This window comes from Gallus gallus, chromosome 13 (assembly GCF_016699485.2).
Source record: "Gallus gallus isolate bGalGal1 chromosome 13, bGalGal1.mat.broiler.GRCg7b, whole genome shotgun sequence".
Taxonomy (NCBI): domain Eukaryota; kingdom Metazoa; phylum Chordata; class Aves; order Galliformes; family Phasianidae; genus Gallus; species Gallus gallus.
The window spans coordinates 15,014,009-15,028,517 of record NC_052544.1 but is presented as its reverse complement, the minus strand read 5'-3'; the positions used below and the strand labels follow the sequence as shown (position 1 = coordinate 15,028,517).

General features: G+C 42.8%; 1 protein-coding gene across 4 annotated transcripts in view; it reads right to left on the bottom strand.

The window, feature by feature from the left end:
• H2AFY (H2A histone family, member Y) overlaps nucleotides 1-11,116 on the bottom strand; it is a 45,367-nt gene extending 34,251 nt beyond the window's left edge. For all 4 annotated transcript variants that reach the window (NM_205007.2, XM_025154811.3, XM_025154810.3 and 1 more), the window contains exons 1-2: nucleotides 10,996-11,116; nucleotides 2,700-2,900 (exon numbers count right to left, since the gene is read on the bottom strand). In NM_205007.2, coding sequence (NP_990338.1) covers nucleotides 2,700-2,871 — 172 coding nt within the window. In that variant the 5' untranslated portion in view covers nucleotides 2,872-2,900; nucleotides 10,996-11,116. The remainder of the gene's footprint in view (nucleotides 1-2,699; nucleotides 2,901-10,995) is intronic.
• Between the last annotated feature and the right edge of the window lie 3,393 nt (nucleotides 11,117-14,509).

Genomic DNA, 14,509 nt, shown 5'->3' with positions numbered 1-14,509 from the left:
ATTTCCTTAGATAAAAAGCAAGAAAGAATAAGCAGGTGATATGCCCAGAGAAAGCAAATTACAAACACTTGGTGTGCCGTTGGGAGAATTACCTGATAATATTTGTTACAAGTAACAACAACAATTTTAGTAAGAGGAGAATGCCCTCTGTGCAACTCTTTAGTACTTAAATACGTTGAAATGTGAGATAAGGAAAATCACTTTATTGGCTGCTAATATTATGGGGGCTTTTACTATTATTTTTTGAGTCACCACAACAAAGAGCACAGGGAAGGTGTACTCTAGCCAGCCCCTGCAGAAGCAGCCATCAGAAGCCAAGAGAATGAAAATCAGCACAGCAAATACGCACAGCATTTAGTTCTCAGCAACTGAAGCAGCCAGACTAACCTGTGTGCTAAAACCATGTATGTTCCTCCTCTTGGAGCTATAAAGCAGATACACAAGCTAATAGAAAAGCGTGAGAAGAACACAAATGTAGCTTGAAAAGAACTTTGTCGAGCACAGACTGAGGAAGAGCTTAAATGACAAATGGGCACATATGCTATAAGAAATTACAGAATGGGTATTTTCACTTTTTGATGAGCACATATATAGTAACAGAGCTACCTCCAGAGTAAAAGCAGATAAAGTCATAACTACAGATGGACTCGAAACTGAATTGCAAGTCCAAACAGCTGGAAGCATTATGGAAGTTTAAATCCCAAGCTAAATCAAAAATCCCAGATCTGATCACGTTAAGGCCTAATTTCAGATTTACATCCAGAGTTAAACTTTCACAAAGGCCAGCAAAATTTAGCACCTCATCTTCTAAAGAGATGCTGCACACACATGAACTAGTTTTCAAACCTTAGTACGTTCCTTCCTATTAGGTCACATTTCTGCCATTTCATCTTAGTTTTTTTTTTTCCTGAAGATTTTCTTTCCTGTAACTGTGTTTCATATTTCACATTTCTACTCTCCTTCCTGGATGTTCTCTGATTTATGCAGTTTATTATCATGGTCTTATCTCCATTATGTCACGTTCCTGCTTTTATTTTTAAATGGCTCAAACTCCACTTAGTCTCAGATGTGAGCATATTTAAGAGCCTCAAGAAAGAAATCAAGATTTCTATTTTTGTAATGTAATAACTACCAACAGGATAAAAAAAAAATAATAAAACCACATAGGAAGCAGAAAGATTTTTGTTCTATTTCAGGGGGGTGTTTCTGAATCATACTGAAAAGGATGTGTTACTTGAAGTTCAGAAAATATATTAATCATTAAGTATTAAAAAACTTTGTTATATAGAGTGCAAAAAACTTACAGAAAAGTGGGGAAAAAAAGTCATCAGGCTGAAAAAGTCATAAAACATAAAACTAAGTAAGGGAAGAAAAAGAGTATCTTTGTTTTTGAGACGTCTATCTTCATAAGAATGAAAGATAATCTTGACTTACATGTCATGAGGGCTAACCAACCTTCAGAGGGAAAAAAGCAAACAAAAACCTAACAAATATTCTGAGGTAGAAGTAAAGATGCTTTTCTTCCTAAGCTCTTCTTCATCCTTCTCTCCTTGCCACCTCTTTTACTATTTTTTAAAGCAGCAGTGTGTACAATTATTCATTAAAAAAATAATAATAAAACATCTCCTGAACCAGTATCTTTGGATGCATGTTAGTTAAAGAAACACTTTTATTTCCCAGGCCTACACTCTGCTACCTAAACTGTCACTATCTCAGAAAACCTGTAAGTCAGTGAGTCAATAACACATGCTGCTCATTAGCAGCGTCTTGAGCTCACCTGTATTGGTCTGTTTCTTGAAAAGGGCAGCATTCAAAGCCCCATTCACTCTAAGAGGCATTTTATTTGAGTTGTTATTGCTCTAAGCAGGAAACCTAGCTGAAGGAAATGTTAACTTTTAAGGCCATCTATGAAGTTTAAAAGCATTCTTTTAAAGAAAAGGTTCAAATAAGGAAAACTGTGAATATGAACAAATGAAAATAAAGAAGTTTAATGGCTCAGAAAATTCAGCCATGTAAAAGGAGTACCTCACAGAAGTTAAGCACTTAATTATTCTCTGTTACCAATCTTCATTTTTAGGGGTGGAAAAAGGTTTATAGAAAAAAAAAATAGATCAGCCTATTTCTGTCCTTCCTTGTCAATATCTATTATGAGTTGCATCTAAAATAGCCTTCAATGCCTATAATCATAGCTGTCAATAATGGTACTTGTTAAACCATGTGCTTTGCTACTTTGTCCTCACATTGAAAAATGAAAGAATGAACTTCAATTCTTCCTCAGAGAATCAGCTCAGGATTACAGCTTAAAGATCACTGTTCCCTGGACACACTTGCCTCTGCTGCAAATAGAACATCAAAATAAACAAACACATGGTAAAAAGAACTACTGTTCTGAGACGTGAGATCCAGTCCATACTCACTGATGTAAGAATCCCTCTGACTGCCTAAATAGAAAGAGTCAAAGCAAATGAAATACTAAACTGCACAAAAACTATCTGAGGCAAGAGCGGGGGTGACTGTATCTTACTTTAGGCTTAGATGTGTCAACAACAGCAGTTACTTAAGCCATAAGTTATTTATTCATTCAAAAGTCTCCTATAAATCAAAGGATCTTTTTACTCTTTTCCATTAACACACTGTGCAAATTCAGTCTGTATTATTTCTTTTGCTGTTGCTGTTTCATGTTGTTCTGCAAAACCTACCAGTCAGATATTCCAGTACAGCAGCCATGTACACTGGGGCACCAACACCAATTCTGTACTTCGGATGGCCTTTCTTAATATAACGTAGCATCCTTCCAACAGGGAATATGACCCCAGCTTTTGCAGAGCGTGAAGTCTTGGTTGACTTCTTCTTCCCTCCCCTGCTGGACATTTTGTCTGTGTTGGGTCTGGAACGGCACTCTGTATATTAGGAGAAAAAACAAAGACAAATATTTATCAATAAGGAATACAACATTTAAATTATTTCAAGTGGTAATTGGGGAAATAATTTCACTTAAATCTACCTTGGAATTACTAATATGGAATTCCTAACATGTTAAAACTGGCACCATTAATGGAGTCAAGCGTGGTAACTACCAAACACGTAAAACAAGAGTTTCAGCATAAAAGCAAAGGCTGCTTTCTGCTCTTCTGAAAAAACCTGTTGCACTCATGAGCAACTTATGTTCCCTACCAGGAAAATGTAGTCACTAAAGCTTTTGTACATTGTATTACCCTTCCTTAAGAAACTCGATTTTCAAGTGTGAATGAATTTACGGAACACAGACCTACTCAAGGTAAACTGCATCTCCTGTACGCTAAATGTGTCTTTCAAATGGATGTGAAATGAACCCCCTGCGATTTGAATCTACCAGCAGCCAGCTCTGCTCACACTGAAGCCCATCAGATTCCTAGAAGGCACAGTGTAGTGGTACAGCCTTCAACCTTTCCATAACAAAACAGTGGTCTAAACATCCAGCAGACCTCTGACAACTGTATCTCTGTTTATCTTGGTGAAGCAACCTCCTGCTGACTCAGCTGTCAAATATTTTTTTTCTCTTTGATTTCTGCTTAGGCTGTAAATACAGGCTGGCAAATCCAAAGAGGAGAGTTTGCAAGCTTTCAGTGTCATGCACTGGGTTTTAAAATTAACTCAGGGGAAAAGAGACTGTCCAAATGTTCCCCTCCCTCCCTTCATCATGTCTGAACTCCAGGGAAACCAGAGATATGCATCAGTGGTACATCCTAGCTCTTTTCTAGGTGTCTAAAACCTGAGGAGAATGCAAAGTCATTAGAGTGATTATACACTCCTCAAAAGAAGCTCTTTAGGCCTCCTTTCCCATCATACCAGTTCTTCCCTTTTATTTTTCTCTCATGTTCATACTGAATTCTCTCCTTCTCCTTGTGAACTTGACTGTATTTGTTAACACCTGATTCCACAACTGAGTGAGCTCAGAATTAGGCCAAACAGGTTCATCAACTCTACTTTTGCAACTTCTGCTCTAACTTCTGATCTGCACCGACGTGCCCTGAACTCTTTTAAACCCCAATGAGTCACTGAGATACAGACTATGTAACCATCAAACGAAGACCCCTCAGGATAACTAAAGAAACTCAAAAATCAGCCATTTCTTTTCCTTTCCACTTCCATACTCTGCTGATCAAAGATTCTTTAAGTGCATAACTCGTTAAGTAAAAGAATGTCAGCTGGCTTATAGATTGTTACAGGTAAACAAAACAATCTCATTCTTCTTAGTCAAAGTCAGACCACATTTATGAAAGTGATATCAACAAACAGACAGGAAATTGGAAGGGGAGCCACTAAAAGCACTGCTTCCCCTCTCCTCGCTGTGAGCTCAGCTCTGCAGCCACACTGTGAAGAAGACAAATGCCTGTTTTCCTGCCTTGAGAAAATGAAAGGCACAACTGATTTTAAAACCCTCCAATTTAGCTACAGCTTTCCATCTGAGCTCTGTCACTGTTAGGAGGACGGCTGGGTGTGGTTTCGAGTTGGCTTTGGGCTTTCTGCCTGCAAATATTCTCATAGTCTGTACTCCATTGTCATCATTGCTACAGATGTTTAATCTCATTAAGAAGTCCACTGAATTTAAGCACTAGGAAAGGCATGCACAACCATGCTTCTAGCTTCCCCCTGCATTCCTTTGTTGTGTAACTGATCAGTGAATGACAAAAAACAGATTTTTTTTTTCCATGGAAAACCTGCAACACTTAAATGGTAAAACTGAATTAACTGCTTGCCTAAATGTTCAAGGCTCTCCTTTTAGACGCCATGCAAGCCAGAATACAAGTCACATTCAGATATACTTTCATTGCTCTATGCTAGCATATATAAATAGCAACTTTTGAGAACCTCAAGTAGCTTGCAAACTTCATTAATGGAAAAGAAATCAGGCTCTTTATTGATACAGGGAAATCTTAGTAATCTGCATATCAAGCATGTTACACTGAACGGTAAATTAAGCATTTAATAATGAAGTGTCTCTATAAGACAAAAATTGGATTTTAACTGTCACAATAAGGTGTGTTTTGTAATACACAACACTTCTAAAAGCAGGTAATTAATTCCCTGTGAAAATCAATTTACCTTCCACAGCTGTAGCAAGGATGCTGATGCAGAACAGGATAGCATGGGGAACCAAAAGTTGAAACTGAGTACCCTGTGTTAATTACAGATCTTACCTTCTAACTGGTTTGAGTCTAATAATTGGGATGGGAGAAATTTGGTGATTAAACAGTCTACCTGCACTTCCAGCAAAAAGTAGGGAAAAAAAGAGGAAGAAATGATTAAATCCAGGAGAACTGTTCAAAAGGAGCCGTGTTCATTCGGGACTGCATTTTTCCACAAAATCAGAATACGAAGTTGCACATCCCATGTAAAAGGAAGATAAAAGTAGAGTAGAAAAAGGAAGTAAATATCCTTGAAATTCCCTGGAAAAAGCTCTAAGTTCACCCCCCTGGCCCCATGCTGAGTAATGCAATTGAAAGGAAGGTGGGAAGAGAGCCCATGGAACACCTTGCTGGATCAAGTCTTCCTTGGGAGCAGTGCAGCTCTGAGCTCCCACAGAGCCCCTCTGCAGATAGCTGTGGTCACAATCTATGAAATGCAGTTCACAGAATTTATGGGATGGTCAGAATAGATGGAAGAGAATATGGAAGTTCTTATCTCTGGACTGTTTTTATTCCCCTTCAGGAAAGCCATGATGTGCTACAACATTTGGATCAAAGCATGAGTAAAATATGTGGCAATACAGAATTATTACCAAAGAAGCTTTGAAGAATCTGAAGTAAATACAGCTTACCAATCTAAAGGCCCAAATGGAAGACATACATGGATGGCCATGCTGTAGCTGACAGCAGAAAGAGATGAAAGAGCACTGCCCTTTCATTTTTAGTTCCAAGGAAGTGACTGTTCCTAGTGAAGTAAGGGAAATGGTTCCTTCATATGCAAAAACAAATGAGTACTGTGTATCACTGTCTCTGGCTACATATCACACATGCAAACCAATGCTAACTCTGTTGTTGACACACTGCCTTTTGTTGTGGCCATGCTCAACCATCCTCCCCTTATCAGTACACACTTGGCTGTTCCTTTGCAGTATCTTTGATTTAGCACTCAGGAGATGTTCTTCCCTTCAACATACTGCTTTCTACTTAATAACTTCAAACCTTCTGTCATGTGGAATTACCTGACACCACTGTTTATAAAAGGATACATTCTTACATAAGCTTACTTTACCACTTCTGCAAAGTCTAGAGGTTCATTTCCCCCTTTATTTTATACTGCTTGTCACATTTATCTTATTTATGAGGGAAAACTTGCCTAAACCAGAAACGTGGAGTCTTGAATGTTGAACAAAGCAAGCACTTCTGCAACTTTAACATAACAAGTAAAATGTGATAAAGTGAGTTCCAGGGCTTCCTGTCTCAAGGATTCCATTCGTATAACACACAGAAATTTAGCTGTTGAGGGGAGGAGGGAAGGAAGCTCTAGTTAGGTTTTAGGTACCACTTTTCATCTGATCACTTGATTGAAAAGGGGCAAAGAAAGCCTGGAATGGGGGTTCTCAGGGTTTAATTATGGATTCAGGATCATTACTTTAGAGAACCTGCTTGTCCTGTCTTTGAGACAGGGATGGATGGGCCAAGGAGCTCTCAGTGTCTTCTCCAGTTCTAGTTCTCTATATGGCAAAACGTATGGAAAGAAAAAAGAGATTTCACTTGCAACAGACACAAAGAAATTTATTGAAGTTAGATGTAAAGAGCATGGCAACAGATCAAAATCCAAAGAAAACTGTGTGCCTTACATGTTCTCAAATGGTTTATCTTTGTAACACCAGAAACTCTGGATCACTGCCAACGTTAATGAACCAGAGCTGTCTGCTGAGTCACTGCGAGCCCGCAGATGAGTGAGGCAGTGCTCACCAAAGGGAACTTTATCACATCTACCATAGGTCAGACTGGATTGAGGCAGGAGGAAAAACAATAAAAGAAAATCACAGTCTGTCTTTTTCTTTCTTACCCCTCTCTTGCCTCAGCAAGAAAATTACTGAGAATTACTCCAAATGTATTTCAAAGTATGTATATATGTGTATATATACATACACACACAATTACTGGAAAGCTTTGTCAAATTCACAGTCTTCAAAGATCCGGCAACAAACTGATACAGTTTAAAAGTGACCGTTCACAAAACTATCACTGTGATAATCAAGGGATAGCACTGAGGAGTCAACCTGGGAAGCCCACTTTGGCTCTGAATAAAGTTTCTTGCTCTGTTTTTCAGTGGCTGTGCTGTGCTACAGATTGCCCTATCTACAGCACCTGATTCGTGGCCTTTTGAAAAGCTCTTAAGGACTGCAGCAAGATTCACACTGTTTTCTAACAACCCCAATTTCACTGAAATGAGAATATGATGGTATATTCACTCACAGTGAAGATTCAAACTACAAGGCCTGCTGTCAGGTCTTTGCAAGCCAGAAATATGTATTCTAAGAAACAAATAATAATCAGGTATAGCAATGCAATCAATGTAATTGATATTTTTCTGGTTGAAATTGGCTGCTGGCCATAATTTTCTGTATGAAGATAAACACTCTACTTTTAAATGCTATTTTCCTGAAGTGACCATAGGCATCTGCTCTTCTGAAAGGTTTAACATCATGTTTCTGGAGTACTTGACCACACACCCTGGTAAAATGATATCTCATTTCCAATGGCTCAAATTCCAGTACTTCATTAGCTCAGTCAATGTGACTCTTTTAACAAACAGTAGTAATAATAATTAAAAACAACAATACTAACAGCTTTCAGGTACTGGTTCTTAATGACTTAACAAATTACTGTGGGTTCTACTGCTGTCAGACAGGGGTTGTTCTCACCATGGGCTTACCTTGCTGTATTAACTGCATTTAGATCTACAGGATCACATCTGTAAGTATAGTGGAATGCAGTACTACATTACAACAATAGGAAAAATACTAAGGTTGAGCAATTCCTTTCCTCCTCTTTTCAGGACAAGGACTAAGCTGAAAAGTTCACTTATGTGTCACAAGAGCTTAACAGCAATGCCATTTTCTTTTCATTGTTTCAAAAGATTAACAAGTAATAGCTGCCACTCCATCTTAAATCTATTTATGTACCATAATAATAGCTGCTCACTGAACTCATTTTGAAAAGGTGCACTTGAATTTGCTTTGACAAATAATTTGGTCTGTTCTTGGCTAATCAGAAGCTAGTTTGACATATTTATAAAGTGCACTGCTTATAGAGTCAGTATAAAATGGTCTTTATTAATGCTTGCCTAACACAACAGTCTCAGTCTGTGACCATAGTTTCTAGGTACTGCAGTAATACAAGAAGAGCAACTCAGCAATCATTTGGTCTGGTGTGACTTCAAGTTTTAGCTTAAGTGCTTTATCAAAGCAGTAATTCTTTGCGGTCTGAAAGAGAGGAGTGAAACTGGTTGCAAACCAGCTGCTCTGGCACTACATTCATTTCTTATCTGGAAAAGCAGCAGTATACATTTATTTTCACCCAAAAAACCAAAGAATATTCCTCATCTACGAACGCCCTACAGACGTCCTTTTTGCTGAAGGTTAGGGAGACTGTAACTCCCATCACGGCAACATAAAAAGAGAAATAATACTTTCACCAAATCCGTGTGCAGAAGAGGATACTATTGCACAATTTTATTCAGCTGGCACAAGTCCCTTCCTCCCACAATGGGACCAAAACCCTGAAACAAACATTTCCTTAACGTGCAGCCCTCCACTACGAACAGTGATGGGAGTGTGACAAAAGTTTTATCTGGGCACCCTGCCACCAATAGACAGGAGAACGTAAATACAGTTGTCTTCACTGACCACTGTTGGGAGCACTAGTGTGAAAATAAGACCATTTGTGTGTTGCAGCTTTCTGTATAGTAGGTAGGAAGCACAGGGTTCGATACAAGTCACTGGACTGTTATATAAATTTAGGGGAAAAAAAAGTATTTCAAAGAACATCTTGAAAACTTGTTTGCTGCTTGACATTTTGGACAACAGCAAAAACACAAAGAATTCAGGCAGATGTTTCCAATGGAAAATTCAGAAATGTAATATAGATGTTGTAGTGCTGAGGGGAAAGAGGGCAAGAAGTCAGCGCACCGCTGAGGCCATGAATGATGTGCTTTGAACATCACTGCATCACTGTTTTAGGAGCGAGTAGTACAAGCTGAATCCTGTACATCCTGTCTTCTAGGTAAGGCACCCGAGCCTCTCTGTATGCATCCCTCAGGACACTTCCCTACAGATACTGCATTTAGCACATTTTTCCCTCTAATCTACCTCAAGGAAGCAAGGAGCTGACAAAACCTGATGCTCCCTGAACTGGCTGTTGGGTCAATATCCTTTCTCCCAAGGGAGGCACTCTCTAGAGGCTCCTTTTTCTCCCGTGGCATCAATTACATCTTCCTGCTCCTTTATCCCTACTTTGAGAGTTTGCAGTAGGCAGATTTTCTTTCCGTTAATGCTGATGTATGAAATAAGCAGTGCTTAAGCACTCTTCCTATCTTACTGTCATTAAGCCAAATTCCAGTCTTAACTAGAAATTTCTAAATCAGTTATGGGTATCAACAGTTACGCACAATCAACATCTATTTTTACTGGTGATCAGAAGCGTATACCTCAGTTCTGTAACAAACAAACACTCAGTAACAAAACAGAGTTACTCTTTAAGGCCATATAGGTCAAGAAAAGGTTGTTGTGAAAGGTTATGATACATAACAGCAAAACAACCTCTAACACCACCTGGAAAAAGAAGCAAACAATGTAACACTGCATCAGAACAACCCCAAGCCACTGCCTGGGAAAAACACAATATAACCCTTTCAGACAACTTTTAAAGATACAACAAGGAGTTGGCTAGGGGCTGCTTGATCCAAAATGCATCAATCAACGGCATTCATGTTTGTCAAAGCAATTGTAATGGTCTTGTTTATGCCTAATTCTTTCTGCTCCCTCTTGTGCTTAAGATCCCAGGCTCTGCTTTCAGTAATTGCCTCCCTGCTCCTCAGTTCATTTATTTCTGCTGACTCTTAAGATTGGGGGAGGTGGCGGATCCGCAAAGTTCCCCACAGACCTGTTGCTAAGTCACAGCCTCACACAGTTCTGGGGAACGGATGGTCATTCACTTCTGCAGTCAAGAAATAAACAACAAGCCTCCTCCAGATACCCCTCAGCAGCGTCTCCTTCCACCAACACAAGTGAAGCAACTCTGCTAACAAGCCAGCTCCGGCCCAGCTCCAGATGCAGCCTTCTGCCACTGACTTCTGAAGATGCACGGGAACCCAAGGACTGCAGACGGGCCGAGTTACAGAAGCAGAGGGTCCCTTACTGCATCTCCTGCCGGCACAGCCGTGTCTGCCCTGCCCACACCTGGGCGCTGCTGGAGGACACCGCGTCCCCCCGCACCGCACTACGGCTGTCCCCGGCCCTGCAGGCAGACACACTGCAGGCTGCCCGCCAGCTGACAGCTCTACCACAACCGAGACCCCCGTTTTCTAGCTGAACGCTTATCTTCACCATTCCAGGATGCTTCGGACGTCTCTGCCAGCGGTCCTCAACGTGCCATCGGGCTTTGTTTCACGGAGCCGTTTCTGTCTGGCACTAACTTGGGTGCCGCGGCCCCTCACCCCGCGCTGACAGCACACCCCGCTGCTCCCCGCCGGGAGGAAGGCGGGCAGGCTGCAGGAGCCGGGCGCTCCCGGGCCTCCTTCCAACCCCGCGCCGCACACACAGTACAAACAACACCCCTCTGCCACCATGACGCTGGGAACGGGCAGAGACAAAAAAAAAGAAAAAAAAAAAAAAAAAAGAAGCAAGCAGACGGCTCCCTCCGCTCCGCCTTTCCCTCAGCGAGGCGGCAGCCGGGACCCCTCTCCCCGCAGCGCCCCCCGCCCCGCACAGCCCTCAGCGCGGGGAACGGCCGCTGCGGAGGGCGGGCGGCGCCCACTTACAGCGCGGCTCCCGGCGGCGGCGGCAAGATGTCTCCCGGCGGCGGCGGCCCCGCTCCCGCTGCCTGCGCTTCGCCCGCGGGGCCAACGGGAACGGCTGGACGGGCTGGCGGCACGCTCCCACAATGCCGCGCGCTGCCTGGCGTCACATCCCCCCAGCCGTCGTCGTCGTAGTCCTCCTCCTCCTTCTCCTCCCTCACCGCGGCTCTGCCCGCGCGGGGCCGCCCCCCGCCTCGTGCCGGTGCTGTAACGGTCGCCCCTGACGCAGCCCCGCCTCCGCCTCGCCCCCTCCTCAGCGCTCCGGCCCCGCTTCCCCCTCGCCCCGAGCAGCACCCCGGTGGCCCTGGGAGGCCTCCCGTAGCTGCAAGCAGCTCTGCTAGCAGTCAGGCTCCTCCACGGAGAGCCCCTCCACAGCGCCTTCTCGCCCGCAAATGTGTTCTGCTCTTAAACCCTCTGAGGGTGGGGAGGACAAAGCGGAGAGTTAACGCTGCATTCTTTCCCTGAGCGGCGTTTCTTGTTCGAGGGGATGAGAACGACCGAGTGGATTGCTGCTGCGGCCGCACCACACGCTCGCTCCGCTCCTTGTGCTGTACAAAAATGGCTTGCTGCCATTTTGCAAAGGCCCCAGATGGAGCTTCAGGAGGAATTTATGCTGTGGAGGCACAGATGTCCTTGAGCACACCTTGCTGTGCTGGGAGCACTAGCTCCCGCTTCCCATAGTCAGCACAGGGCCCATTGTCCCCTCAGCACACTCCTGTCCTCACCCAGCTGCTTCTGCTGCTCCTCTGCAGTGCAGCCTGTGGCCTTCCCCGGTGCTCCTTGCTGTTCTTTGCAGGCTGGAGCTGTGGCAGGTGACAGCAGCACTGCGATACAGTGTCATTGTGCTATTAAACCTATGGAGAAAAGGGCTGAGGAGCAGCTGGGAGAGGGAAGGATTTTCTCTCATCTACTCACTCTCCAGCTCTCCTTATTTTTACTTAGTCATATGAAAAAGAAAGCAGAAAGAAAGAGGGCGGTTAAGGAAGAAAGAAAATTCAGGGACAAAAGGCAGATCATCTTAAAGAGATGAACGTTAACGTTGCAGCTGGCCTGAGAAACATCACTCAGAAAAAAGTTTCTGAAACAAAGGGAGTGAAGGCGTAGCACAGGCTGAGCTGTGCACAGTGCATCCGGCCTGCAGAAACAAAACCCCCACTGCCCTTAACTTAAGGATGTGACTACATTCCTTATTAGGCCATCTACCATGGGATCATCGCACACAGCTGAGGACGCACTCTGCTTTCCCCACGTTCCCATCAACATGCTCCATCTCCCACCTCCTCCTCTGCATTCACACTGCAGCCAAGCTCCACTCCCTTCCCTTGCCCACACAGAATCCTTCCTACGGGCTGCAAGAGCACAGAGCAGAACAGCTCCTGCGGTGCTTGCCTCACCCCACCCCATTTTGCTGTCACCCACACAAACGTTACTAAAGAACGAACCAACCAAAGACACCCAAATATCTCTGTTGTCAGAAAAAGCTGCAAAGGTCTGTGTGGAATTTGAAGAATATGCAACATTTCTTGCCTACTGGGGCTGATACAAGTCTACCAGGTGAAGACAGTTATCTCAAAAGCCAGCATAGTTTGCCTTCTGTGCTATTCTACTGTCATTGTACATATTTTCTCTTTTTAAAGGGAATCTCTGGATTTTGAGCCTTTGAAGGAAGCTTTCCAAACACAAGTGGAGACAGGCTCTAGGGCTGCCTGAGTTTGCGTTGTGCCTGGAATAGGATGTTAGTGCAGAAGTTGTGAATGGTCTTTTTAACATTAACTTTGACTGCCTCACCTCCCACCGAAGGGCAGATTCATCATACTGAATGTCTGCTGGGTCTGCAAAGAGGGTTCATTCTGTCAGGTTTTGGAAGTACATGGCATGGCACAAATAACTGTCTAAAGGGGAGACTCGCTTACAGAAGTCCGTAAAACAACACTACGTAAACTACCTCACTAAAACAAATCTTGGCTTAGGTTTTATCCCCTTTGCCAAATTAGTGATATATATATTTAGATTAAGAATCATAAAAAGCACCTTGCTAAGAGCTCTGCTGCCCTTATGGTTTATATAAACAGTCTGTGTTCTTACATTCCCATGATCATAGTCATTTGGACACTGACTCTGTAATCAATATGAATGACACCAAGGGACTGTTTGTAGAAGACTGTTTTGAGTGACTGAGAATCTAAACACCTAACTTGTTTATGCAGCATAGATAGCAGGGAAGGAAATATTCCTTGAGAGGGGACAGTGATGCACGGGGGGGAGATGCAGCTGATATAATCTTCTTAAACAGAGATAAGCATTTTTCACTTTGGAATAGCTACCTTAATTCTGATTGCGTCACCTCATTAGTCACTGGTGTTTTTGTGTTTATTACACTGGATATTTCAAATGCATGGCCTAGGTTACTTCAGTTTGCTGAAATATTTCCTTGGGATTTAGTGTGCAAAGCCAACAGACTCCTGCTGGTTTCCTTCTACCTTCACTTGGTCTAGAGAAAGTTCAGATTCCTCAGGCATGACCATCCTCTCAGAAGGGGCTTCTGAAACTCCTTCAGTCACTTAGTGTGCTCTCTTTCTGCAGGCTATACCACTAATCCATCCTTCATTTAACCCCTTAAGATCAGGTAGCAATCACATCTATGTGCCTACAGTATGTGTGATGCCATTGACATCCTTGCATTCTGCATCAGACGGGCGCAGTGACCTCGTACCAAATCCAGTCAATGCTCATCATGCTGCTAATGCATTGCACAGACCTAGAATCCATCCCTCCTGACAGTAGAGGGTATTAACTGTGATTTCCAGCAGGCTGACACTGGCCTCCATACAGATTGCTGTAATCCAACGTAATTATTATTGTCACTAGAAATTCTGCACTACAGAAGTTGATTGTACATGGAACGGGTCTTTTCTTTCACTTAGCCCTGGTTTCCTGCCACCATGAAGATATGCAGATCCACCGTGATTCAAAATTAACCCATCAGAATGAGGAGCTTTTGCAAGCAAGATTGATCACAAACACCTAGCGCTGGTGCTGGAACATATGCTGGCATGAGTTTTGGTCCATATTTTGTGCAGTATCAGAGCCATTGAAAACAGCTGACTTTGTGAGCTGCTGTTTGATACCCAGCTGTCCTCTACCACAGTCAAACAGAGTTAATTCCATTTTCAGATAGTCACTCTTTCCTCTGGCAACCACATCCCAGCAATTCTGAGCATATACTTCCCCTCTTCTGAACATCAAAAACTGTTATTTTCTCTTGCCTCAGTTTTCTCAAAGCACTGTTGGCTCTATATTGTTGCCAGGCTTGTTATTCTGTAGCAGAAGTGTCAACTGGTGCTAATATGTTATGGTTAGATTGATACTGTCAGGCACAAGTGGGTGTCTGGGACTCATTTTCCAGGCTGGTAAACAGCCTGCCAAGTTACAGCACATAATTGACTTATATTGTTCAAAACTTCTTTTGTAGGCAGGC